The following is a 27,057-nucleotide window of genomic DNA, read 5'->3' on the forward strand; positions in this document are numbered from 1 at the left end:
AGCCCAAAGGCGCAGCGTGATATTTTACAAGTGTTGTTTTTGATGCACTGCCCAAGGGTAGTTCGACTTTTGCCAGACGTTAGCACCTTGCTTATAGCTGCCATAAATAGTGCTATGCAAAAGGGCATCCAAAGTTTCGCCACTCGAAATCCTTTCTTGCTTGTGTAAGTTTTGTTTTTGTTGCTGTTTTATCCTCTCGCTGCTGGTGGCTCGTGTCGCGGGTGGGTCCACGGCTGGTGGTGGTGGCTCGTTTACATCCAAGCAGATGCCTGCTCTAACCCATCCTCTAATTGGCCAAAGGCGTACGTACACATTAAAAGTGCGAGTATGCCCAGCATTATGCCACTTCCCCCGTGGGGGAATGAGTAAATTCCTAATTGAAAATAAATATTGAGCCACGCAAAGTTGTTCTCGTTCTTGTTCTTGTTATTCTGGTTTCAGGTTGTTCTTCCATCGGTTAGGCGGTTCATTACTGGACCCAAGTATCGCTCCACGACAAAAAATATCCCACTTATCCAAGTTGACAGTTTCGATTGCCCTGCAGCATCTTGGGACTAGCGTTTTGTCGTTGACTTACAGTCACCTCTCGGTGTCACATTTCAATTGTCTGTGGCTCCACTTGCGCCCGCGGAGCATTAATTAATCGTGCCAGTCCCTGTCCCAGTTCCAGTCCCAGTTCCAGGCAATGACAAATGATGGCACATCTCTCGGGGGTCAAACAATTAGCTGTAAATTAAAATTGAATTAAGTTCGAGTGCCGTGCAAATCGACAACGGATACAAAGTCGCAATTTTTCTATATATAGAGTCTAGAATTTCCCCCCGCCAGGTTTTTTTTGTGTACCTGGCTTTTTGTTTGGTCTATTGTGGGCCCTTGACGCGGTTGCCTTTCTTCTCGGCATTTCTTTTCGGGCTCGTTTTGCCTTGCGTGCCCTGTAGACATTTTTCTGGGCCCCGGCCGGATGGGTGGGTGGGTTCGGTTGCTTGGTGCGTACCACGTACCGCGCCGCGGGCCAGTAACAACCTTGTTTTCAACCACTTTGGGTAACCCAAAGTACGTTGGCCCGACTCAGAGCCATAGCCAGCGGCAGACCCAGAGCCTGAGCCACAGCGCTGATGATGGTTTGCGCTATATAATTTGGACTCACCTCACCTCACCATTCCATACCATATATATCGGTGGTTTTATATTTAAGCCGCCGTGCAAACATCCGCAGCAGGCGGACACACCCACCCACGCCCACGCCCAAGTTGTACGCCCACAACCCACGACACGCACACACCCTGGGAGGGCGGAGGGCGGAGGGCACACCTTGATTTACCTTTGAGCAGGAGAGCAGCAAGCAGACTTCTACAACTTTCTCGCTGCCGAGGCTCATATCGATCGATGCACCAAAAGTTACCACACAAAATATAAGAAAAATCAAGTTTTAGCAAGAATTTTTACGCTCGTAATTGCTTTTACGTGGCTGGATTTTAAAGGCTCTTAGCGCAGAAATTACTCAAAAGAAAACTTTGAAAGCAAACTCTGAGTAAAGAATCCACTGGGAGCTGTTGGTGGAGTCATTTCTATGCACTTCCGTTCAATAATCAATCAATAAAATTGCTATAACCTTGACATGACTTACAGCTTAGGTGTTAGCCTCATTTGAAATGGGATTTCGGTGGCACTCAAAGTGAAGCAATGGATATTGAGTGCACGGACAGTAAGCCTGGTGGTTGGGGCTGCTGAATTTGAAATGAAAGTTGAAGAAAATTAAAGCATTAAAACTGAATTAAGCTAAGGAGAAGGAGAGCTCTACAGATATTTATGAAACTTAATGTATCCTCCCTTGACCCTGATACTTACATTGATAAATATATCTTCTCGCATTTCTTTCTGAGCTATTCTCCGACAGTGGGTTCATTTTTCAAGGTGTGCTTCTTGGGTCTTAAACTTTAAGCAGAATCCTGCCCCACTGGATCGCCCTAATCACCCACAGAAACCAAGCAAAACCTTGCCAAGCGTTGAATAAATTACCAACCCACTTTCTCAAAAAGTTTTGCGCATAAAAAATGAAACATAAGCAAACGAGAGAAATGAAAAAGAGTTGGCGACAACATCAACAGCGAGAAGTGTAGACAAAAATAACAGAAGAGAGTGTGGAGACAAAAGGTGCGTGAACAAGAGGAAAGAACTTTGCAATTTTTGTCATCTGCCAATGAATAATAAATCTGTATATTCGCTGTCTTGTGGCGAATGGGAACACAAAAGTCGCTGCATAAATGCGTGGCCTTTGAGCTGGGGTTGAGCACAAGTTAAGTCTTGATAAATTGCAGAAAGTGCCTGTCAGATGATAAATGACAATGAAATTGGCAAATTGTGTGACAGTTGCTGCTGGTGTTTGCCAAAAATATCTAACAAAAGGCAGCGTGGACCTTAGCTCTAGAGGGTGGACAGGGATGTCAGGCACCTCTGCATTGCAGTGCTCTCCAGATATTAATCAGAAGTGCGATTACGAGTCCATTGTTGTGGGCACTTGAGAGACACATTTGTGGGTACATAAGTACACATGGAAACACATAGAAAGTGAGCAAGGAATTGCTGTTTATTGTTTTGGGCAATTGCTGGAATTAACAAAGAAATCGCTGGATTGTCCTGCTCTAAAATAATTACATTGTCTCTGTGTGTTTGTTTTCTTTTGATCCAAAGCGGAAAGTCCAGTAACTGAAGTGCCAGTCATCCATCCAGAGGCTCTTCCACCCCATACCTGCCTTACATAAGCCCCAAAATGTATGCTACGAAGAACGGAAGCGAACAACACGCATAGGGAGCCAAGAGCCAAGCCAAAGAAAACGGAACGGAACAGCAAAGAACTGAGAAAAGAACTGAGAAAACCCAAAACCAGAGAAGAGACGACACAGAGAGCTAAGGAGAGTGGACAGACAGGTACGAATGTTTGAGAGAAATTGATTTTCCTCGCTTTGCGCGAATAGAAACTTATTCAAATGTGCTCAACTGGGCGAGAGTAATGTGCATGGGAACAGGCGTACTTGTCCGCCTGTCTGCACGTCCGTGCGGAGCTCCGCCAGCGCCAGCCAATTGGTTGACTGCCCCTTGGAGGCGCATGCGTCGTATCCTGCGCCGTGGAAAGCTCACCAGGGGCAAACGGGCACAAACGGGTCTTCGGGCAGCGACGCCTCAAACATTCCAGGCTGAATACCGACAAAATAACGGTGTATGCAGCACGCAGAGAGCCGAGCAGAGCAGAGCTGAGGCAGCACTGTGGCAGCAGCAGCAGCAGCAGCGGCAGAGCCAGAGCCAGTGCCAGACAGAAGTTACCTTTGCTCCTGCCCGGACGATACAACGCACGTTGCTGCCTCGTAGTCGTTGTCTGTCGTTGTCCTTTGGTGGTGCTGCCAGAGAGAGAGAATTTTGCTTCTTTTTGTGTGTCTCCTCCCCCCCTGCCGCACGGTGTGGCAACGGTGAAACGGGTAGAGTGTCAGTGTGTTCGGTGTGTGGATTGGCGCGCGTTTTCCTACGTTTCCTCACTTACATAATAGCGCGTGTTGGCCCAAGAAGAGTCCCCGAAATACCTTGGCAGAAAGCATAGCGCGCGCGTTTGTAAAAGTTTGTAAAAGGATCCCAGTGCGAAAGGAGCGAACGTGGCGTCCAACGAGGGCAACAGCAGCGCCGCGGGCAGTGGCGCGGAGTCTGCCGCCCTGTTCTCCAAATTGCGTAGCTTCTCCATTGGCAGTGGGCCGAACTCGCCGCAGCGAGTTGTATCCAATTTGCGCGGTTTCCTCACCCATCGCCTCAGCAATATCACACCGAGCGACACAGGTAAGCCCCAGAGCTCCCCCACTCCCAGCAGAGCAAGCTTTTGCTCATCTATTTCGAGTGCTTACATAACGTGACGCCTCGAAAACTGCATATAATTAAAATTAAACAACATCTCTCGTCCGCAAACACTACACCAGAATAGTTCTCTCTCTGTGTGCAAAAGTGTTTTGTCCTCGTCCAAAGTCTACTCCTCCACCCCTCCAGCACTGCTGTCCTTTGCTATACATAGATTACACTTGTACATACTGCTGTATAAGGTGTACATTTCTGTGTCTGTGCCTGGGTGTGTGTGTGTGTTCCTCGACACTTGCCACATTTCACAGGGTAGACACATTTTATTTATGGCCCCAAAAACGAGACTCGCGTAGGTTCACTTTTCACTGAATGGGCAAACGAAACGGGAAACGCAAGCGGAACGAACTGGAATGGAACAGTCACCGTTGGGCTGCCTACCTCGTGTGCGGGCCAAAGCGCCTTCTCTGCTTATGTAACACGAACGAGGGCAAAACGGCAAACCCAGGTGCCAGTCGTGTCAAAGGGGAGCGTCAAAGACAGCAAGAAAGTTGAGAGGAATAAAGTGGGAAGGGAGCTAGTTAATCACATTTTAATTATAGTTTTAGGCAGAGTTTATAATTAGTAATTGAATTAAATGCGAGTTACTGATCGGGTTGGGTACATTTTTGACAAAATTTTCGCTAACTTATGAGGAATTATTTCTTAGGAACTAAACCGGGAATCGAATGAATTTTCTTAGCTGATTAAATGATTGTTTCGATAACATTTTGAGGCAAATCAAACGTTGATGGAATCTTTAGGGCTAATGGGATATATTTTTGGGTTATTTTTCGAAAAGAACTACATTTATCACGCAGGTTAATGAAGAACTTAACGCAGTAATTAAGTCATGGCTATGCCAAAACTCAAAGTCGAAGAAGATTTATTTTATCTCACTTCTCAAGCTCTAAAAAATGCGTAAATAATTCTGCAAAATATTTGAAATATCATGGAAGACGCCAGAAAATACTCCCTTAATTAAACCAAAATTAAGCCAAAACCATTTCGTATATTTTTCAGTGCAAGACTTCCTCTTCCGATCGATTATCTTGCTCCTCCTCTTGTCTCCCATAACCCATCAACAGACAAACGACTTAACGATCTCTGCTGCCTTAGATGCTCTCTGCAAAAACATTCTTGCGATGGGCAATTGACAAACAATTAGACAGAAGAAATGCAAGCAAAGTTTTCTTTATTAGATTCTGAGCAAACTAATCAAATTTGTGTCGGCTGTGCCATTAAATCATTACAAGTCTCGCCTTGGCTGGGTCTAGTTTTGGGTTCATCAATGTGTAGACACCATCATGCCACCGCCACCTGACGCAGCGAAGAAATTTTCTCTGGTACTGCGGCGGCTGCTGCATAATGAAGGCAATAAATATAAATTTCACACACAAACATAGCGGAGGCCACGAGACACGAATACAAACAAGAGAGGAGAGCGCCGCGCCGTTGTCATTAGATTGTTTGCCTTGTAGACGCGTTTGTAGCGCTGATGTGTTCATAGCGGTTTCATGTCAAAACAAAGGGGGCGCAACCAGCCACCACAGCCACAGCCTCCGATCCAGATCCAGATATAGCCCCAGCTCCAGCCTCTACTGCAGAGACCCAGCCACTGCCTGAGGGGATGGAAAGCGCCCAGAAACAAAGGCTGGCAGGAAGGTAGCTCGTAATAAGCTAAACGAGAAACAAGTAACGCATTTGTCTTGATGCTGTCTGATAAAAGTGTGCCCGGGACCAGGACTGAGACCCCGGACAGGCTTGCCTCTCGAGGGTTGCGAACATTGAGCCATCAGCAGCCGAAAAGGGGGGAATGGCAGAGGCCAGGGTAGGACACGGAACAGCAGCAGGAGTAGCGACATCAAAAGTCGTAAACCGGGCGCTGATGGTGTTGTTGATTGCTCCGCATTTGCACGGCTACAAATGGTTACATTTTCTGGATGCCAGATACTAGATTCGATGCTTGAAATTAGCAATTTGATAGAGGCACAGACGCTACTATTAATCAAAAACTATACATAGACATGGCCCAAAACTTGTAGTTGCTGAGAAAATTAACTGAGAAAATGGGAAAACGTCTTGGTCGCACATAAAGGTAATTTATTTATTTTCTTGGTACACACAAAGAGCCATAAATGCCTAGACCTGGAGTCCAAAGTAATTTATGTGCAAATCAATTTGTAATCCGAGGCTGGAAGCTGACCACCACCACGTCCTGAATGGATTGTGAGGAGGGAAAAGTGCACATGTGTGCGAGAAAGACACGCACATTAGACACGCACTCGCAGGAGGGAAAAACACATTTTGAGAGTCACTCCCATTATTGTAGACAACTCCCATTGTGCGTAGAGCACCTCCCGGAACCGCCCAGTTAATGTTTTGATTTATAGGCAGCCAGCAGCCCAGCAGCCCCAGCAGAGGCCATCAAAGCAACCCAAAATGGCGCCTCTGTGCTGCCTTTTCTTTTGTTTTCAAGAGAAAGTTTTGAAATGGATCCTCGGGCTAAGTGGCTGCTGGTCCGCTGGGAGTTGATAAAAGCACATCAGCAGCGGCCAGAGCAACAATAAAAGCAGCAACCAACCCGTGAAGAGGGTTGCGGACACGTTTCCTCTCTACCCGAGTGGATTTTGTGGACCTTAAAATGTTTTTTTTCTCTTTCTTTAGCAATTAGAAAATGCGCTAGCCGCTGGCTTAGTTAACCCCGTTCAAGCTAAGCAAATCGATACAAGACAAGACAATTAAACTTGAAACAGAAATGCCACCAAGACAGGCGACAAAGGGGGTTAAGGCTGCCAAGTAAATCGATCCAGAGTGGCACAAGGTGAGGTGGCGCCTCATTAGCTGGCCACAGTTCATTAGATACAATTGGGAAAGGGTGCTGCGAGGGCCACAAATATGCGCACACGCCTCAGCGAATTATCCACACAAACCAAAGAGCAGTTGGAGCTTTTGCGCAGACAATCGAACAGAGAATGGTCTGGTAAAGTCTTGCATGACACCCTCCTCAGAGCCAGAACTTTGCCGCATCAACCCTTCGCAAGGCCGCCACTTGAACAAAGCAGCTTACAACACTTGCGGGGAGTTTTACAAGACGTGGTGGGGGGTTCTGCTTTCTGTAGGTGGACTGGCTTTGGGCTTGTGTGTAGGTCGAACACTTGTGAGGATTTTCCGCTGCCTTTTGTCAAGTGGCAGACCGGCAGGCAGGCAGGCAGGCAGGCAGCGCGTGTGAAATGCGGCTTACCATAAATATTATGATATATTTTATTTGCTGTTTATTTAAGCAGGAGCACCCACACCCCCTCTAAAATCCTCAGCGAACATTTCTCTAGATTATTAATTTTAATGATATACGAACGGGAAGGGAGGTGGAGCTGGAGGTGTTATACATAAAACATAATATCTGTTGCCCTGGCAAAAGCTGCCAACAATTTCTGCCATTTTTCGTGCCATCTCATTGTGAATGCAAACAGCCTCGACAGGGCCAGAGGTCGGTCGGTTTCGGGCTCAGAATGTTTGCTATATTGTATCGCATTTTTTATGTCTTACCCTTCAGGAAAATGAAATTTTATTTTACGCTGATTACCTCGTCAGACAGACGGCACACCCATCCAGCCAGCCATCCACGCCCCCGCAGCGAAGCAGCAGAAGAAATTGAATGTAATTTCATTCCCCCTTTTCTTTTTGCGTTGGAAAAGCAAACAACCCGAACGTTCGTTGGTGTCTTCCTGTGGAGAGACTGACAGCAGCAGGCTGCGAATGTTCCCATGGCAACGGCAACGGCAAACAGAAAGCGGCAAAAGTCGAGGATCATCTTCGAGATGAAGTGGGTGAAACTGTAAGCCTCTGAATGCGGAGAATTTTACTTCAATTGCTGGCACAAAATCCCATTTTGTAGCTAGCGAAAGTGCACTTTGTCTTTGTCTGGCAAGAAGTAGATTGAATTTCCATTCAGACTGCCTCAGAGATGGGTTCGGCACTCGCTCAGCTCCCATCTTAAAGCTGCCTGAATATTTCATGTGGAGGCAGACGTCTCTGCTCGGAGCACCTGTAGTCCGAAGCAGGTCGTGCCCCAGGCGGCACATTAATAATGCGGCATGAAGCAAAAACTAAAGTTTCCTTCCCTCATGGGCTGCCATAATTTACTGCGGTGGAAGCTGCATAAAATATGAACGCTCCGGCGACTAATTGAGCCAGTCGGAAGTTGCTCCCTGCACAACATGAAAAGGAAACCAAATAGTGCCCCCACACAGGCAACCTCAACGGAGAGCCCAAAAACCCAATGTTTATGCATGGGGCCTGGGAAATTCGTCAGCTGTCCGCGTGGCCCTTTGCCAGACAGTGCGGAAAAATCAATAAAATTATAAAAGCGTGAATATACACGTAAATTATGCTGCGTGTGTGATTATATTTCCTTGTGGATATATTTTCACTGAATGGTGTTGCTACAATCAACATGTAGGCACACGTTTCTGCACTTGACTCGAGGCTCGCTGCTGCTGCTGCAGGCGGACGAAGCGTTGGCGAACAACCCTCTGATTTAGATAAAAAGCTCGCACCCCCACCCACCCACAGGGTCAAGTACGGCCACCCACCTGGCCCGGTCCAGCCCATTCCCATTATGGTAGTTAGGGGAAGCTCAAAAATTAAAGTCTCGCAGACAGCCACAGAACATAATTGACTCACGGACATCACGGGGGCTGTTAGTATCCATCTGCCATGTGGGGTGTATATGACTGTACATGTGTGTGTGTGTGTGTGTCTATACCCGCCCTCGATCAAGGCAGTACCCAAGGCTGATGAGGCACACACATCCACGAGCGTGGTCATGAAAATTTAATGATAAAACGAAATGTTTTTGTTACGTCTCGTGCCCGTTGCGGGGGCGGCTCTGCCAGCGGTAGGAGCAGGAGAAGGTGCTTCGAGTGGGGGGCGGCGGGTAGTCATATTTATACCCTGCACACGTCGCATGTTCATGTTAGCCCATTTTGGGGGTGGCTACTCCACAGCGAGCGATACAAGGTAGATAAATGTTGAAATTGGATCAGCATTGATAGGCAGAGAGAACACAGAAACGAACTTCAGGCTAAAGCCGGAATCTTTTTAAAGGCGTGTATCCAATCGAGAATTTTCCTGGAAAAAGTGAGAGCTGTATCCTGTGTGTGGGTTCTTGTATTCTTCTTTGCTGCAGTTCAAGTTCTGCTCCCTGCTCCCTGGTCCTTGCGTGCGGCTCGAGTGGACCTGCGACCTTTTTTTTTGTGTGGCAAAAGCAATAATTATAATTACAGCAGAGCGTAGGCTTCGGCTTCGGCTTCGGCTTGAATGAGTACAACCACGTGGCCACAAGGGTCCTCCACTCGAATACACTCCACTTGGGCTGCGGGGAACAGACTCCATGGAAAACCCATTTGAATGAATGGCCACATTTGAAGCGAACTTTGCCGCAAAATCCAATTAAAATAATGGCTTGATAGTCAGTCAGGCAGCGGGCATATTCAATGACTTAATTGTAGGAATGTACTTACTTTTGTTCGGTATTTGTTTTATGATTGAAATGTGTGTCACTCGAAAAAGCAAACACTAATCTTATGTAATTGAAAGAAAAATGAAAAAACGAAATCCGAATGCTGTGCTCGCGCTTCATGCCACGAACTAATCCTAATACAATACAATTTCTGTTCACCAGCAGGCAGCCTTTTGCAACACAGAAACAACATTTCAATCATAAAAGCAATCGAAAAATTACTAAAAAAGAAACAACAAATAAAAATACCAACTTAGCGGGAGGATGGGAGGCATTAATTAATGAACAAACAAACAAACAAAAGAAAAGACTAACGAAATCTTGTTTCTGTGTCGTTAAAGGTTGTTCACTGGCATGCCCACAACTCGTACAACTACAACTACAACAACCACACGAAAACATGTAAAAAAAAACAACAACAGCAACAGCAACAACAACTATAAACCACCTCAAAGCAACAGCAACAGCAAAAGCAAAAGCAAAGACAAAAGGTAGTGGCAATTAGCGGAACGGAAACGGAAGCCAGCCATATTTGTAGCCAGTGCTAAGCAATTTCCGGCTGTGACCATGAATTTGACAGGCCACCAGCTGCACCAATAAAGAGCCAACAAAAGAGAGAGAGAGAGAGTGCTGCAGCAGTACAAAATAGCAAACGAGCAAACAGGAAGCAGAAACAAAGAAGAACTCTTCATACACCACCTCAAAGCTTAAGCAAAAGCTACCAAAATGGCCTCATTCCAAATACCTGTCATCAATCTGGAGCTGCGCGAGGTGAAGGAGATCGTGTGGGAGAAGATCCAGGAGCCGGTGAACCAGCGTCGCCTCATTCTGGTCATCGTCTCCATTGCGCTGCTGCTGGACAACATGCTGTACATGGTGATTGTGCCCATCATACCCGACTATCTGCGCGAGATTGGCAGCTTTGACGAGGGCCCCACGCCACCACCGCTGCGGGACAATGTGACTGGCATGGTCATACCCGTGCATCACGATCACCACGGCCAGGACTCGGCCACGGGCATACTGTTCGCCTCGAAGGCCATTGTGCAGCTGATGGTGAACCCGTTCTCGGGCGGACTCATCGACAAGATCGGCTACGATCTGCCCATGATGATTGGCCTCACGATCATGTTCTTCTCGACGGCCGTCTTCGCCTGTGGCAGCAGCTACAGCGTTCTGTTCTTTGCCCGCTCGCTGCAGGGCGCCGGCTCGGCCTTTGCGGACACAGCGGGTCTGGCCATGATTGCAGATCGCTTCACCGAAGAGAACGAGAGATCGCAGGCGCTGGGCATTGCTCTGGCATTCATTAGCTTTGGCTGTCTGGTGGCGCCACCCTTTGGCGGTGCACTCTACCAGTTTGCCGGCAAGGAAGTTCCGTTCCTGATCCTTGCCTTTGTCTGCGCCCTCGATGGAGTGATGCTGCTGCTGGTAATGAAGCCGCTGAAGGAGCAGATTCGACAGAGCAAGGAGGTGCAGGATCAGGTCATACCCATCTGGCGTCTGCTCATGGATCCCTACATTGCTGTGTGTGCCGGTGCCCTGACCATGTCGAATGTGGCGCTGGCCTTCCTGGAGCCCACCATCTCGCTGTGGATGGAGGACAACATGACCACGGAGAACTGGAAGATTGGCATGGTGTGGCTGCCCGCGTTCTTCCCGCATGTGCTGGGCGTCATAATCACCGTGAAGATGGCCCGCAAGTATCCGCAGCATCAGTGGCTGATGGCCGCGGGCGGACTGGCACTCGAGGGCTTCTCCTGCTTCCTTATACCTTTTTGTACCGGCTACAAGATGCTCATGCTGCCCATCTGTGTCATCTGCTTTGGCATCGCGCTCATCGACACTGCCCTGCTGCCCACGCTGGGCTACCTGGTGGACGTTCGCTACGTGTCCGTGTATGGCAGCATTTATGCCATCGCGGACATCTCATACTCGATCGCCTATGCCGTGGGGCCGATCATTGCCGGCGGCGTGGTGGAGGCCATTGGCTTTACTGCCCTCAACTTTATGATTGCCTTCTCGAACCTGGCCTATGTGCCCGTGCTGCGCAAGCTGCGCAACATCTACGACTTCAAGCCGTTCGAGAACGAGGCCAACATCCTCATGCAGGATCCGCCCAACAAGGAGTACCAGACCTACGTCATGCACGACCAAAAGCAGGTCGAGGGTGAGGTGAAGAACCACCTGGAGTACGGGCAGCAGTATCAGCAGGAGCAGGAGACCAATCTGGACGATCAGGGTTACGAGTACCAGCAGCAGCAGCAGCACAACCAGCAGGGATACCAGCAGGCAGGTGGCTATCAGCAGGATCAGGGCTACCAGCCGGGCTATCAGGAGCAGGGTGGCAGCTATGCCCAACAGGGACAGCCGCGTGTGGCCAATCCCTTCCAGCAGCAGCAGCAACAGCAGCAACAGCAGCAGCAACAGCAGCCTCAAAGCAGAGGTCCAGGCGCACCGGCGAATCCCTTCAGACAAGGATTTTAAACTGTTGTCTAGATCTAAATTCGAGTGTTCTTTTGTACAACTCAAACTCGGTTTTTGGCAGTGTGTTTTGCACAGTTTGTTAGTTATTCGTTTATCGTTTCATTTGTTGAACACACACAGACACACAGACGAAACATACAGACATAATATATAGGCAAGTGGTACGTACACTATAACGAGCATAACATGCAGATAGTTAATACAGCAGCTAGTTAATGCCAATGCACCGCACCAATGTTTTGTATTATACACGAAAGTTGAACAACAGAAAAACAACTACATCTACATGCATGTAGATACATGTTACATGTATGTAATAGCAGCTATATAGTGCGAGCCCAGATCTTGGGACGCCTATGCCCTATACTCAGTACTCAAGCAGCCGTTTTCGTGTCTATCAGTCAGTGAGAAGCTAGAGAAACCAAAGAATCAGTCATAGTTAGGTTAAAGGATGGGAGAGCACGAATACTCCCCATATATATATATCAGATATTATATACACACACTTACACATATATATATTGTATACAAAAATAGTATTTGTAAGCGGCTTAGCTGGACTCGGACCACTCTCACCCAAGTGCCGCCGTCCTACAGGCAATGGCATCCATATCGCAGACATATCAAAGAAATGCACAAATCGAAATCCTTCAACCCCCCGCCGCTGAACAAGAAAAGGAACTCTTTCGGTTGTCATTGTGGCGGACTGGGGTCCCGAGAGTGGCTTCGTGACCAGACAAACCATATTATTTGAGAGTTTTTCAACTTGAATTTGAGTTTAGTGTTTCACAACATAAGACACAACCAAGGTAACGATACATATCAGAGTCTCAATGGCTCGCCTGTTAAAATTACCAAAAGTGATATTACTTATTGCTACTAGTCTATACATAAACACTTATATATATACATATAAAATATATCTTATCATATCGATAACATACAAAACAAAACCCTACTTTTAGGTCGTACATAGAGTGTACATATAAACCGAAAGAAACCGAAGAAATCAATTTGAAATTACTCAAAGTTTCATAGTTACCTACCAATCAATTATTATTTGCTTGTTGACTCTATGAGCGAAGGCGGTTCAGAGGTGAACTCTGGCACTGCTGCCATAGCAGATCATCTATAGCATAGCATAAATGTGTGTACCTTGTCTATAAGATAAAGTTAAAACGAAAAGCGAAAAAACTAAGAACCTAAACCTAAACCTAAAGATAAATATATCAAAAATATTTGATTCATTTCGATGGCACCACTTTTTTGAAGGCAGTTTACTGTGCCCTATATTATACACCTTTTTAGCGGAATCTTAGGATCTACTCATACAGAGAGATATATACATATATCGATAAGCAAACTGATCTTTTATATACAACTTATGCATACGTATATGGATTTCAATGTACATTTCTCAGATGTGTTCTAGTCAGCAATTGCAACTTACGTATGTATATCCCAGACTTTCTACATATATCGGTGCACATATCAGTGGAAATGGCCAGCAAATATACAAATATGTATCTTATGAATTACAAGAGCAATTGGTTAAATCAGCTTGCCTACATACAAACATAGATATAGCATATAGACAACAAAAAGTACTCTTATACATGTGAAATGCACTGATTTTAATGAAAGAATTATGTATGAATTATGTTCAAGAATTAGTGGGAATGAAGAGAAGATCTAAGCTGAATTTGGAAATCGTTTTGTCATTGGATGTATCTATCATATCCCCATTTTTCTCATGGAGTTTATAAATAGTACAGCGGTTGGTTGATTTTTTTATGTTTTAACAAGAAATAGGAACTATTAAATATATTTTATTATTATAAAAATTCAAAAAACGTACATTATTTAACTATATTTTGAAGATCTTACATTTTCCAATATTTTCTGTATTTTATTCAGATTTATTTGTATATATTTACAAGAGAAAAAAATGTTTTAAAGTAAATTGAATAAATTTCATTTTTGTTACAAATTTTTTCACAATATTTACATCATTTCAATTGATTTTACAGAGCAAACAAAAAACACACACACACAATTCGAATATATATATGTATACACAGTTCTACATACATATTTACAGAGAAACTGTAGAAATACTCTTAACTATAAAATGAATTAAACTCATGAAAAAATCTCCCATCAAAAGTATCAATTAAAAGGAAGGACAAAAGGAAGGAAGCGGTGATGAATAGAGAGAGACGTTAAAGCAAATTAACATATTTATATATACATATACATATATATATGATGAATAGAAAAACCAGTAATTAAAATAGTCAATAAAGAATATAGAATTATGTACCATACTATCAATAGAGTGTTTGTTTAAGTAGCTAACTAACAATAGAATTTTAAATGCGAGTAACCATATTAAAATTTAACATAAACATAAATGTAACACCCAAAAGCAATATTTCTGACAGATGCCTGAACAAAAATGAACTAAAGCATCATCAGAGCAGAGCCATGGCCACATCTGTTTTCAATTCTCTTTCAATTTCCCTTCGATCTATTCGAATATTCTATAAAATTCTATCTGAACTCTACATGTGTTCATGGCGGCATATAAAATGATGAATGCCAGGCAGAGGCAGAGGGCAAAATGTATATGAAGAATCTTCCAACTTGGGTTTACAAATATTTCTAAAAAGCTAATAATAACCATCACATCATAGTGTAGTCAACCCAGGAGTAATCCTGGTTGAGGGAGTGCCGGAAAATGTGTAATAACTTACAGAAAGAGTAAGAGCGTGAGGAGTGCATCAAGCATATAAATATAATTATAAATATAACTATAAATACGAGTATAAATTTACAAAATATGTATAATAAAATAGACTATATGATTAAATATGACAAATGAATATAACAAGCGATAGAAGTTAATTGAATTGAATTGAAAGGTTATACTCTGCGTATTACAAGTGTTAAATGTTCAATGGCATTACATATAAATTATATGAATTATATATAAATCACGCAACACTGTGCGCTATACATAATTAACGAGAAACTAAACCAAAAATATCTAAAGTAAAAACCGAAAAAACAAATATCATACGATATAGGTACATACGTAAATGTATTCTTTTGGGCAGTTTCTATTCGTTCGTAGCACAGAAAAATACTTTATATTTTTTCGTAAATGTATGTCAAATGCCTCTCTGGACAGTTTCTATGTGTTGTGTGAAAGTTTTAGAAAATTTAAATGTAACCCCTAGATGAAATGGAATGAATTTGACCCACAGTTCAGTTTCGTATTTGTATATAAGAATGTAATTTTGGTCAAAGTGTTTCAAGTACATAAATAATGAGTAACTTAATCGTATACTTGTGCGACTTTGCAGTTTTGTTTCGGCTAATGTTATAGACGTTTCTGTTAAATATATTACAAAATAAATATTATTATAAACATACCAAAAGATAAAAGTAAGCAAGCGGAAACAAGAAATCTTACTCTAACAACTCTAACAACAATGTATCCAAAATCCCAGTTCTGCAACGTTGCTGTTCAATTTCCAAGTCTATCCATCTATCTATTCTATACTTAATTATGTTTGTATCAGATGAATATCGACAGACCTTAAAGCTATCCCCCAAAAGAAAAACTAAATGCTATGCATATCAAAACGAAAGCGAATCAATGATCGAATAAATAGCTAGAGCATACAATATTTTCAAAAGAATACGCCCCAAATATCCCCTCTATAATCAAATGTATACAGGATGATGGCAACTAGAAGCAGGAACTGGTTCGGCCTGCCGACCCTCAAATATCCCTGAAATTGGAGTCTTAAATGTGCGAAAGTCTGACTTAACTTTGTGGCACTTTTGCTGGACGACTTCAAGGATATTTCTAACCAAATACAAACACAGAAAACCACTCACACATTCGGCATTGGACTGTGACCGTATTTGAACTGCTTCCACTGAGAATTTCCAACTTCAATGGGCAGTGCCTCTGGCCAAAGAAAACAAATGTTATGAATTGTGAATTGAACCAACAGCAACTACTCGTATAACCGAACGTATAAGCACTGGCAAAGAGCTATAAAGGAAAGATATTGAATAATTACAGAGCGACACACACAAACACAAACACCAACATAACACACACACACACACACAAAAACAAACATGTACTATTGAAATATAATTGTTAACCATGGAAAAAGAAAAGTGTCTTTCAATGGCGACAGCTCATCCGATCTATTAACAATTAATGCAATTAATTAGCTAATGAAAGGGAGGAAGATGAGAGTGTCCAGCTCGGGGGTGGAGTTAGCTTTCAAGTTGGATAAAAATCGAGCCATCAATTCGAGCCAAGGTGGAAGATGGAGCAAAAACTTTTGCATGATTCTCCGCCCTGCTTTTGTGGGGGATTTACTTTGCAGAGCTCTGGGGGTGCACTGTGTGGACTGTGTGCGTGCCCTGGGGCCAGAGATTCGTGTGGAAAATGATTTTATGTTTGCAATTTCCATTAGCAACTTTGGGCTGCGTCACGAACAGCAAACACGTGGAGGCTGAAAAAGTTGCTGCCTTTTTGCTGGGGAGGATTTGGCTTCAGGGCGAGCACAACCACAGACAGAGATGTGAATCAGGCTCTCCTTCCACGATGACTGTGTGTGTGTATCTTTTGGTTAAAGTTGCCTGAAAACTGGTAAGCTGAGCCGCAAAACAGGGCAGCAAGTCAATGAGCGCCAGTGGCAGTTCTGCTCCCATTTCTGCCCACAATTGTTTCAGCCACAATACGTTAGCAATTTGTGCTTTCCGCTTGTGTCAATTCGAACAATTACAAAAAATCTCCAATGCCTCAATGCGGCAGTTAATTTGAGTTTGGCGCACAAAAGTATGCCAGGCATTTGCCGACGAACTAAATAAAGCCAAGCGAAGACAGGCACCAGACCCAGACCCAGAGCCAGAGCTAGGAACAGGCCACAAAAGAGCAATGAAGTACGGGAAGTACAGCCAGCCGCTAAGACCGTAAAGGATTTACGGCTCAATTGTGATGTGCGTGCGAAGGGGGCGACAGGGGGACAGGGGACAGCCCACCCTTACAAGCGTATAAAGCCCTTTACGAGCAGCCAAACCGAACCGAACAAAGGCGGAAAAACTCATTCATTCATTCATTCTCTCATCCATTCATGGCCTGGGCTTCGACAATGTTATGACCCTCTGCGAGCAGCCAGGAACCCCAGCATCCCGCCTGGTACCAGCACCCATACTGCGGTCTGGGGGTCACAGCTTGTACCGCTGGTGTTTTATGTAGTCGCAACGTGTCGCGTGGTCTCCTTACTTACTCCCCAGCCTCGTTTGGGTACGGATTTGTTTTGCCTTTTTAAATTCTTCTCCTTCATTTGCTTCGGTTAGCAGCTGCCATTGCCGGCTACGTTCTAATGAGCTACGGGTCTTGGGGTTGACTGTTGCTAAATTGGAATCATGCCAGCAGAAACATTATTTTTCATTGGGATTACATTTTTATCGCATTGTCTGACAGGCGGCAGCAGTTGCCTGTCGCGGCGGAATGGGCATGGGCGGGGCAGGGCGGAATGCTATGATTTCGAGCGTGATTTTTGCAGCTTAATAATGAGCCGCTCGGTTTACTGACGCGTTTTATTGGAGCGGCATTTAAAGAAGCGGAAAGACGTGTTGGACATAAGCCCCTCGCCGCTTTGTGAATTGTAATGTATTATCCCCATCTCTGCTCCATCCTCGTAATGCATCGATCTGTTGCCGCAAAAGTTATGGCCCGCTCCAAATCGAATCATGATTTGGCACAAAAACTGACAGAATCGAACAAATTGAAGCTGACAGAAAAGGGGGAGCGTTGCTCAAGGGAGTGTGGATTGGGCTCCAGCTGCCATTGTAATGGTGCATGAATATTTGATTAGCCTGTCTGTCTGTCTGTCGCTCTAATCAGAAATCCCGGCCATCAATCAATCGATCAATCAATTGGAAAAGTGTCTTCGCCAATGCTTCTAATTGAAGGTGACACACCCCGCTGGCTGGCCGCGAAATCCTAATGGAAAATGTTTTTAAATTGCAGCCTGTCAGCGGCAGCCGGGAGCACCAGCAAGTGTCAGGAGGGCCGAGGACTCCGGCAGCAGTTACCAATTCTATATCGGAAAATTCCTATTCATATTTATTAAGTCCGAAATGCCCATAAACTTTTTAATTAGAATTTATCTTTACGCATCAAAGACACAACTTTAGCGGCACTTTTTGAGTAATTGATATTTGCTCCATTAAGAGGAGGAATTATTAGCCAGATCCCAAAGGCTGAGCAACCCCAAAGATGGCACCCAAACCAGAGCTTTAATTACTTAATTTGAATTCCTCTGCGCCGCTTCCTAATACAATTTATTACAATTTGCAGCTGGGCAGGAGAGGGGCTAGGGCTAGAGCTCGAGCTGGTTACGAGCTGGTTTTGTGGTTGCTGCAGCAATGACAACAATGGAGACGGACGGATGGACGGACGCTCAAATTGCTGCCACGTGACTCCATTGTGTGATTACCTCCGCCAGCTAGTTGGCTGCACCGGGTTGGGGCATCTTTAGCAAGATAATGAAAAAAGGATAATAAATTGCATTAAATTTGACATCGTTGTGTGTGGGTCTGGGGCGACGCGTGCCACCGCTAACCTCCACTCGTTTTCCGTATCCATTCCACTCGTTTTCCTTTCATCCCGATATTGTCATAGCATAACTTTTATTAATAACATTATGATTGTGCTCAGAAGGTGGGTGCAGGCAATGTTGCGACTCCGCCACTCAAAACGGAAGTGCTTCAAAGCGGTCAAGTGCTCGATAAACTTACTTACTTGCGCTTCCCACTCAAGTGACGAACATTTTTGATTAGATTTTTAGAACCCCTGTAAGAGTAGAGAGCCAAGAGACACATAAGAAATGGGTAGAAGAAAGCTTTGGCAATTTTTGGATATTTTTTGTGCAAAATGTGAAATAAGGCAGGCCTTTCCGTTGATCCAATTTAAAGACAGAATAAAGCATCCACTAGGTATCTAATTTTCAGTTGTATTTGCTGATTGTGTGTAGAAAATTCTCAGCAGCGACAACACTCGCAGCCTCGCTCGTGGGCCATGGCCATGCGAACTAAAGCCGGAAATTTGCTTGGGGGTCGGAACGGGAACGGGAACGGGAATGGGCAGCCGGAAGTGCTTATACAGTTGAGTTACATCAATGACAGTCGAAAGTTTTATTGGGGGGAAAATCAAGACGGACGTCTAAGAGGAAATGGACGAGGGTTTAAGCACAAGAGTTTTCAGTTTCCTCTGCACAATTTTATTGCATTTTGCGAGCGGATGCCTGGCCAAGACAATGAATGGCAAACTGGCACGAATTTGTCTGAAGCTCACATGTTCCTTGGTAGCTGTGTGGGTGGGAAACAAGGTTAGGGGGCAGAGTAATAAGAATAATACGAACTTGAGATAGAGCTAAACCAAATCAGGGAAAGGGTTCCACAGTTTTGTGGAATTTCTCAGCTGCAATCTCGTGCCATGGTGACGCATAGGCCATACGTCTTGCTGTCATTCCAAATGGCCGATAGCATGGGGTATGGGCCTTGTTTTTTGGGATATAACCAGCTAAACTGCTGCGTAGACCCACTTGAGATTTGTGACAGTGATTAACTAGCTTTTTGGTATCGGTATCGGTCTGCTCTGTGACTGTGTGACAAGCGACGCTCAACCGCTCAACCGCTCAACCCTCGCCGACAAATGAAATTACTCAACAATTAAATTTAGTTGTTCAACAAGCGCTTAATCAACGATCAACGACTTGTGTCGTTTGTTTGTTTTTCGTTTTTCGTTTTTCTTTTGTTTCTTTCAGGATGGAAAGACTCGATATTGTCGATTCCCAAGAAATGGCTCTCAACGGCGGAGTCCGTAGACGAATTTGGATTCCCTGACGTGAGTAAAATTGATTAAACAAATTTCCGTATTTCTCTTTTTGTGTTTGCTGGAACTGCTGGCTCAAATATTTGCCCAAAAGCTACTTGAATTATTCAAAGACCAAACTCGAATACACACACAAATAGACAGACAGACAGACAGACAGACAGACAGACTAATCCTGTTTGTTATAATTACAAATGCAAATAACAAGCGCTTTTGTGTACGTCACCAGTGCGAAGGGGGAAAAGGCAAACCGGCAGCCTGGCAACCAACCTGCCAGCCAGCCCTCTCAGCTTGGGCAAACAAACCTGCCAGCCAGCCCGAAGCCTCCCCCACTCTCGCTCACCTGACAAAAAGCACAGCAGCCCCGCAGCAACCCCCAAAAGATAGAGATTTTTAGGGTACAGGATGTTCCTTTGTCGCTGGCTGCCTTTGAAAACGGAGCTCAGGAAAGTCAACAACATGCTGACACTTTTTTCCGCGTTTCGACTGTTTTTTGTTAAGTGGCAAATTGTGTTTTGCGACACCAGCTAGTAGAACAAACCCAAGGCTGTAAGTTTCAGCATTTAAGCAGCAGAATCCCGAACCCGAACAGATTCACGAAAATCGATTGGAATGCAGCCAGCAGCAGCCCCCCAGGCGACTGGGGAATTTCAAGTGCAGAACTCTCAATTAAGATCTCGGCGTGGGGGTGGCTACAACCGGGAAAACTGAATCGAAAGAAATTTCAAGCACTCAATGCCCGTGGCTGTCAGATTCGTGCCAATGCCATGCCATTTCTTTCCCTTCTCGTTTTTTTGTGTGATTTGCAATTTAGTTCCCTGGGGCATAAAGTTTCTGTGTTGCCGCTGGCGCTGGTAGATGAAAACTTTCCATTTGGAGCTCGATAATGTCATGCATACAAATGAGGAAAATGGGAGGAAAAATAAGGGAAAACCCCAGCTTGAGCTGACACAAAACGAAATGAAATTTTCAGCTCGAACCCTTAGCTTTAACCATTGAGAAACCCTTTCACATTTACCTTATCCTTTGGCAGACTCTACCCAAGATACCCGTCCCACCACTGGAGGAAACGATGGCCGACTATGTGCGCGCCCTGGAGCCCATAACGACGCCGGCGCAGCTGGAGCGCACCAAGGAGCTGATCAGGCAGTTCACGGCACCGCAGGCACTGGGCGAGCGACTGCATCAGTATCTGCTGGACAAGCGCGAGGTGGAGGATAACTGGGTAAGCCTTGAGGGGGGGAGTGGTGCTGGATATTGGATCATTGTTCTGGCGAACACTTTATTCATGGGTTTGAATATCTTTAACTGTGCGGAAGTGCTTAACGTTGCGTTTACTTCGGGGCAGGGGCAGGTGCCTCGGGTGCGGAGGGGGGAGTGGGATCTAGGTTCGGGGCCGTGGGCACAGGCGTCACCGGAGTGGGCACGTTGCTCTCGCCGGGCGATGGTGGCTGGGGAATGAAGATGGTGGTGCCCGAAGGTGTGTCGCCGGCAGCGGTCGTGCCGGTGCCAGGATCGGTGGGTGGCTGTGGCACACCTGCGGTGGTGGTGGGTGCCGCTGTGGTGACTGCAGCCGTGGTGCCACCCGGGGTCGTTGGTGCAGGCGTGGTGACGGCCGGTGTGGTGGCTCCAGGTGTGGTGGCTCCAGGTGTGGTGGCACCAATGGGCACGCAGGTGGCTTTGAAGGGCAGAGCAGAGCAAGTGGTGGAGGGTATGTACGAGTCGCAGGAGGCACAGTTCTGCATCACGTAGCTGAAGTAGCCCGAGTTGGGGCAGGTTTTCAGTGTGCCAGTGTCGCCCACTTTGGCGCACTGATAGTAGGTCTGGGCATTCTCATAGTTGGGCAGCTGAATCCCAGCCTTGGGGCAGTTGATCGGATCGATCTTCTCCGTGTACACGGGCGTGCGGACACACGAACTCTGGGCATTGACGGCCACAATGGCGGCCAGCACGAAGATCACTTTGGGGTTGGACGAAGGGAGATGGTTAGGCATTCTTTGGGGCTTGTATTCTGTATCCTTGTAGCCAGACACTTACCGGTTCTCATATTTGCTGCTGCTGGTTTTGGGGTTCGCTTCGACTGACTCGCTCTTAACTCGGCTCACTGATCACTGATGCATTCCGTGGCGTTGGCAAAGCCTTTTTATGCCACCGTCGCGAACATGTTAGACATTTGTAATCAGCCCGCTGCTAGATTAATTCATGTCTTGTCAGGCATTGGTGGGGCATTGCTGGGTGCGAAATTAAAATCACAAAAATGCCAAACGCTGAAAATAATTGAACTGAAATGCGCCTTAGAACGAGCACTCGCCTCTCGCTCTCACTCTCTGGAAGTTTGGGTAATCTTCAACCGCCCGAAGAACCAAAGATAACAAATGGCGGAAACTACCAGCGACAATTAGCATGACTGCGGAAGATCATCTATGAGTGAGTAGTAGCTGTGGAGTGAGCAGTGCGGACTGGCAGTGACTTCATGGCATTTCTGCTGAATTGAAATTCTTGGCACTTTATCTTCGGCGCGCAGATAACGCAGAATCATTTGGGAATCACTTTGTGCTGCTCTCAACGGATGTATGCTTTGTCATTTAAATGGCAGTTTCCTTGGTATTCGGTAACCCAATTAGAGAGCTTCAATTCCTAGCTGTGGCGCTTCAGCACTTTTTCTTTCTCTCTTTTGTTTTTTGGGTGTTTTTTCCATTTTACATTATCGGAAACAAATGTCAGATGTCAGAGTATGCCGCAAATAACAAGAAATCGCAATCAATTAAAATGTCAACTCTCTTTCCAGCGATAAGGCAGACATTTTACTGACAGTTAACGATACCTCAGGCCCCCCTTTACACCTCTTCCTTTGCCCATAGAAAATTTCCCTTTTTTGGCCGTTTTGCAGTTGGATATTTAGTTAATTTTTTTATTTGCTATTTTCTGAGTTGTGAATGGAATTTCCGCTTGCTGTAACGATGGAGATTGGGCCTGCTCTTAGGCAGTTTCTGTCTTCTTCTGGGCCTTGCTGGGTGGTGTTGGCTTCTTGGCGGTCTTTGAGGGTACGGGAGCCACTGGCTTCTTGGCCGCAGCCACGGGCTTCTTGGCGGGCACTGGCACAACTGGCTTCTTCACGCCGCTGCCCTTCTGGGGCATTGGAGCAACAGCGGGCTTGAGGGCAGAGTCCACAACTGGTGGCTCGGGTGCTGGGGTCGGGGGAATCGGGTGAACGATAACCTGCTCCTCGGGCTGGTGCTCGTGCTCGTGATGTTCGTGGTGTTCGTGGTGCTCGAAGTGCTCGGCGTGGTGCTCGTTGGTCTCGTTCTGCTCGTAGTTATTGTGTGCAGAGGTGGACACAGCGGGGCCCATCACTGGCGGTGCATCATCCACGACGGTCATGGTGATGGGTGCAGCCGTGGGCAGGACATCGATTGGTGGCGCTGGAATGTAGTGGGAGGGAGCGGCGCACTGCTGCAGCACAAAGGTGAAGACCTCACCGGCCGGGCAGTGGATGGTCAGCTGGCTGCCGTAGACACCCTGGCACACATAGTACTCCGAGTTGCTGTGGTAGCTGGGCCAGCGGATGCCAATCTCCCCGCGGGCGCACTGCAGCTTGTAGCTGACATGAGCCTGGGCCACGGCTGCCAGGCAGAGCAGGGTAAGGGCAAATACTGCAAGGAAAGGGAAAGGTTTGGGGAATGTTTTTGCACAGAGTTGCGAGCGTGTCCTACCTTTCATATTGGGGCTGCTGGGTTTGGGGTATCCGTGAATGCTGATGGGAGCTCTGGTACTGTTGCTGGTACTGATTTCTGTTCGCATCAGCTGCCATTATTTATAGTGCTTCGATGCTATCGTTGCGTATCTGTCGATCTCTGCACGCAATGTCTGAGATAAGATGCGATTCTGGACTGATAAAAGCATGCCACAGCATCGGGGGCAAGCCCAAATTTCGGGGCCCTAATTGAATTTGTGTCGAACATGGAGCGGAAATGGCTACAATAATATCGTTTCCATGTTACACCTCAACCATTTGCGACCTTCCCAGGCCTACTACTACTGGCTCAATGACATGTACATGAACGTGCGCATTCCCTTGCCAATCAACTCGAATCCTGGCATGGTGTTCCCCCCCCGACGCTTCAAGACCGTCCACGATGTGGCCCACTTTGCGGCGCGACTGCTCGATGGGATTCTCGCGCACAAGGAGATGCTGGACAGCGGGGAGCTGCCACTGGAGCGTACCGCCTCGCGGGAGAAGAACCAGCCGCTGTGCATGGCCCAGTACTATCGGCTGTTGGGCTCCTGTCGCCGGCCCGGCGTGGAGCGCGACTCCCAGTACCTGCCGTCGCGTGAGCGAACCAACGACGAGGATCGCCATGTGGTTGTCATTTGCCGCAACCAAATGTACTGCGTGGTGCTGCAGGCCTCCGATCGCGGCAAGCTGTCCGAGAGCGAGATTGCCTCCCAGATCCTCTACGTGCTGAGCGATGCTCCCTGTCTGCCGGCCAAGCCACTGCCCGTTGGCCTGCTCACCGCTGAGCCGCGCACACGTTGGGCTCGGGATCGCGAGGCTCTGCAGGCGGATGAGCGCAATCAGCGCAATCTGGAGCTGATCGAGACGGCGCAGGTGGTGCTCTGTCTGGATGAGCCGCTGGGCGGAAACTTCAATGCTCGCGGCTTCAGCGGCGCCACGCCCACCATGCACAGGGCCGGGGATCGCGACGAGACGAACATGGCACACGAGATGATCCACGGCGGTGGCAGTGAGTACAATTCGGGCAATCGTTGGTTCGACAAGACCATGCAGGTGAGTCCCGCAGGATGTTCCCTTTGAATTTGGTTAACATTTAGCTCTCCGCCTGCCGTAGCTCATCATCTGCACCGATGGCACTTGGGGCCTCTGTTACGAGCACTCCACATCCGAGGGCATTGCCGTGGTGCAGCTGCTGGAGAAGATCTACAAGAACATTGTCGACCATCCGGACGAGGACAATGGCCTGCCGCAGCATCATCTGCCGCCGCCCGAGCGCCTGGAGTGGCACGTGAGTGGCCCACAGCTGCAGCTGCGATTCGGCCAGGCTGCCAAGAGCGTGGACAAGGCCATCGATGATCTGGACTTTTATGTCTATCGCTATCGTGGCTATGGCAAGACATTCATCAAGTCGTGCCAGGTCAGTCCGGATGTGTACATTCAGTTGGCCCTGCAGCTGGCACACTTCAAGCTCTATGGCCGTCTGGTGGCCACCTACGAGAGTGCCTCCACGAGGAGATTTCTGCATGTGAGTGTTGACACTTTTCTGTGTAATTAAACTCATGCTTCTGTGTGTTTTCTAGGGCCGCGTGGACTGCATTCGAGCGGCCAGCACGGAGGCTTTGGAATGGGCCAAGGCCATGTGCCAGGGTGAGGGCGCCAATGTGACGCTGGAGAGCGATCGCGAGGATGAGGAAGAGGCGCGCAAGGTGACATTTAGCATTTACAGTGTGCGTAACCAAGTCTCTAACAACACTCAAGGGAATGTCTAACTTATCTGCCCAAATCTATCTACAGAAGGACCATCTGCGTGAGCTCTTCCGCTGCGCCGTGGCCCGTCAGACCGAGGTGATGGTGAAGAACATTCTGGGCAGCGGCATTGACATACCGCTGCTGGGACTGCGTGAGGCCAGTGTGGAGGTCACCGGCGAAATGGCCGAGCTCTTCAACGATGAGTCCTACAAGATTTCGCAGTGTTTCCTGCTCTCCACCAGTCAGGTAGTAACTTGCAGGCAGCCACCTAACCACACCCGCACCTTTCACTCTCTCTGCACCACTGTTTGCACCACTTGATCAATTTTTGCACCACAATCACAGCACAGTCTAGCACCAGAGCACTCACCCGCTGCACAAGTACGTATCCAGCTAGTCGTGTGGCTTCTACCCGTCCACGTCCGGCCACTGTTGTGTGATGTTAATGCCGCTCGATCCGTCTACAGGTTGCCTGCACCACGGACAGCTTTATGGGCTATGGACCCGTGACACCACGTGGCTATGGCTGCTCCTACAATCCGCAGCCCGAGCAGATTGTCTTCTGCGTGTCTGCGTTCTACTCGTGCGAGGACACGAGCGCCTCTCGCTATGCCAAGTCGCTGCAGGACTCGCTGGACATAATGCGGGATCTGTTGCAGAATTAAAGGGAATATAAAATATATGCAAAAATATATATATACATATCAGTAAATGTACCTTAGCAAAAACTAGCGAACGAAACTAAACATGTAAAATCTGTGGTTAACTGGCGTCCGCGACTGAGTGCGCGACCTTCTGGCGTTTCATTTGTGACCAAAAGCACCACCAAAGCGAAGCCACCCAACGAGCGTTGTTGGGTTCGAAACGAAAAACGAAAAAAACGAGAAAAACTAATGTCAATCATTGCTATCATGTTGTCCCCTCAGCTAACTAAAAGTACTCCTCGTAGATGGCCCGCAGATGCCATTCTAGTCAATTAAATGTTTTAGAGCAATTTTATGCGCTGTTATCTGAGTGTGTTAATTATACTAAACGTATATATGCAATATAATCGTAACAAACAAATATGAATTATTGGACAACTAACAAAAACTAAATTAGCCGAGCTTAGAACCTTTGTTTGACAACCTTTCCCCTAAGCAGTTTGGCCATGCCGCCCATAAGTATGCAATACTTTAGTTACGTTGCGTTGTGTTCTAAAATATGTACTAAAAAGAGAACTAATAATTAAAGCAAGTAGCTGTATTATCTCTATGCTTGTTACTTCAATTTCGTTGCTTGTTGTTCGTTTGAAAACAATTATAATTACTCGTAAGAGAAACATATATTCATGCGTGTGTTTAGAGAGCAAAAATGGTATACTATGCCCGTAACTAAAGGCTTTTTGGAGGAATATATATATACAATACATATCTGAGAAATAGAGGAAACTTCTAGAGAGAAATCATTGTACGCGCGTATAGACTTGAGACGTAACAATACATATCAATAAATTTACATGCGCCCCAGTGCGGGTGTGAAGCGAAAGAAGGAAAAGGGAAATTATATATCTACTATATAGAAAATAAATAAATATATATATATGTTTGTCTGTTTGAAATGTTAGTGACACGTGTGTTTTGGTAGTGATTAACGGATCGCTGTCAATCAAAAATATTCTATATAAAATATACGTATGTTATTTACATGAAGAAATGAAATATATGGAAAACTGTTAGAGAAACAAACCAGATACTATAGAGCATATACATATGTATA

At 46.3% G+C, this 27,057-nt stretch overlaps 3 protein-coding genes across 3 annotated transcripts; 2 read left to right on the forward strand and 1 right to left on the reverse strand.

Annotated features, from left to right (window-relative positions):
* The first annotated feature begins 3,010 nt into the window (after positions 1–3,010).
* LOC117899169 (choline O-acetyltransferase) lies at positions 3,011–26,590 on the forward strand. Its single transcript, XM_034809028.1, has 9 exons — positions 3,011–3,217; positions 3,621–3,822; positions 19,747–19,826; positions 20,848–21,039; positions 23,842–24,603; positions 24,665–25,075; positions 25,131–25,277; positions 25,345–25,545; positions 25,767–26,590. The coding sequence occupies exons 1-9, from the start codon at positions 3,011–3,013 to the stop codon at positions 25,962–25,964; spliced, it is 2,400 nt and encodes a 799-aa protein (XP_034664919.1). The 3' UTR covers positions 25,965–26,590.
* LOC117896560 (vesicular acetylcholine transporter) lies at positions 10,031–13,476 on the forward strand. Its single transcript, XM_034804962.1, has one exon. It carries the CDS (start codon positions 10,124–10,126, stop codon positions 11,879–11,881), a length of 1,758 nt encoding a protein of 585 aa, XP_034660853.1. The 5' UTR covers positions 10,031–10,123; the 3' UTR covers positions 11,882–13,476.
* Positions 22,697–23,654, reverse strand: LOC117896563 (peritrophin-55). The gene is made up of 2 exons (XM_034804965.1): positions 23,528–23,654; positions 22,697–23,467 (listed from the first exon to the last, which is right to left on the reverse strand). Exons 1-2 carry the CDS (start codon positions 23,613–23,615, stop codon positions 22,794–22,796), a joined length of 762 nt encoding a protein of 253 aa, XP_034660856.1. The 5' UTR covers positions 23,616–23,654; the 3' UTR covers positions 22,697–22,793.
* Positions 26,591–27,057: the final 467 nt, after the last annotated feature.

Source organism: Drosophila subobscura, chromosome O (assembly GCF_008121235.1).
Source record: "Drosophila subobscura isolate 14011-0131.10 chromosome O, UCBerk_Dsub_1.0, whole genome shotgun sequence".
In the NCBI taxonomy this organism is placed as follows: domain Eukaryota; kingdom Metazoa; phylum Arthropoda; class Insecta; order Diptera; family Drosophilidae; genus Drosophila; species Drosophila subobscura.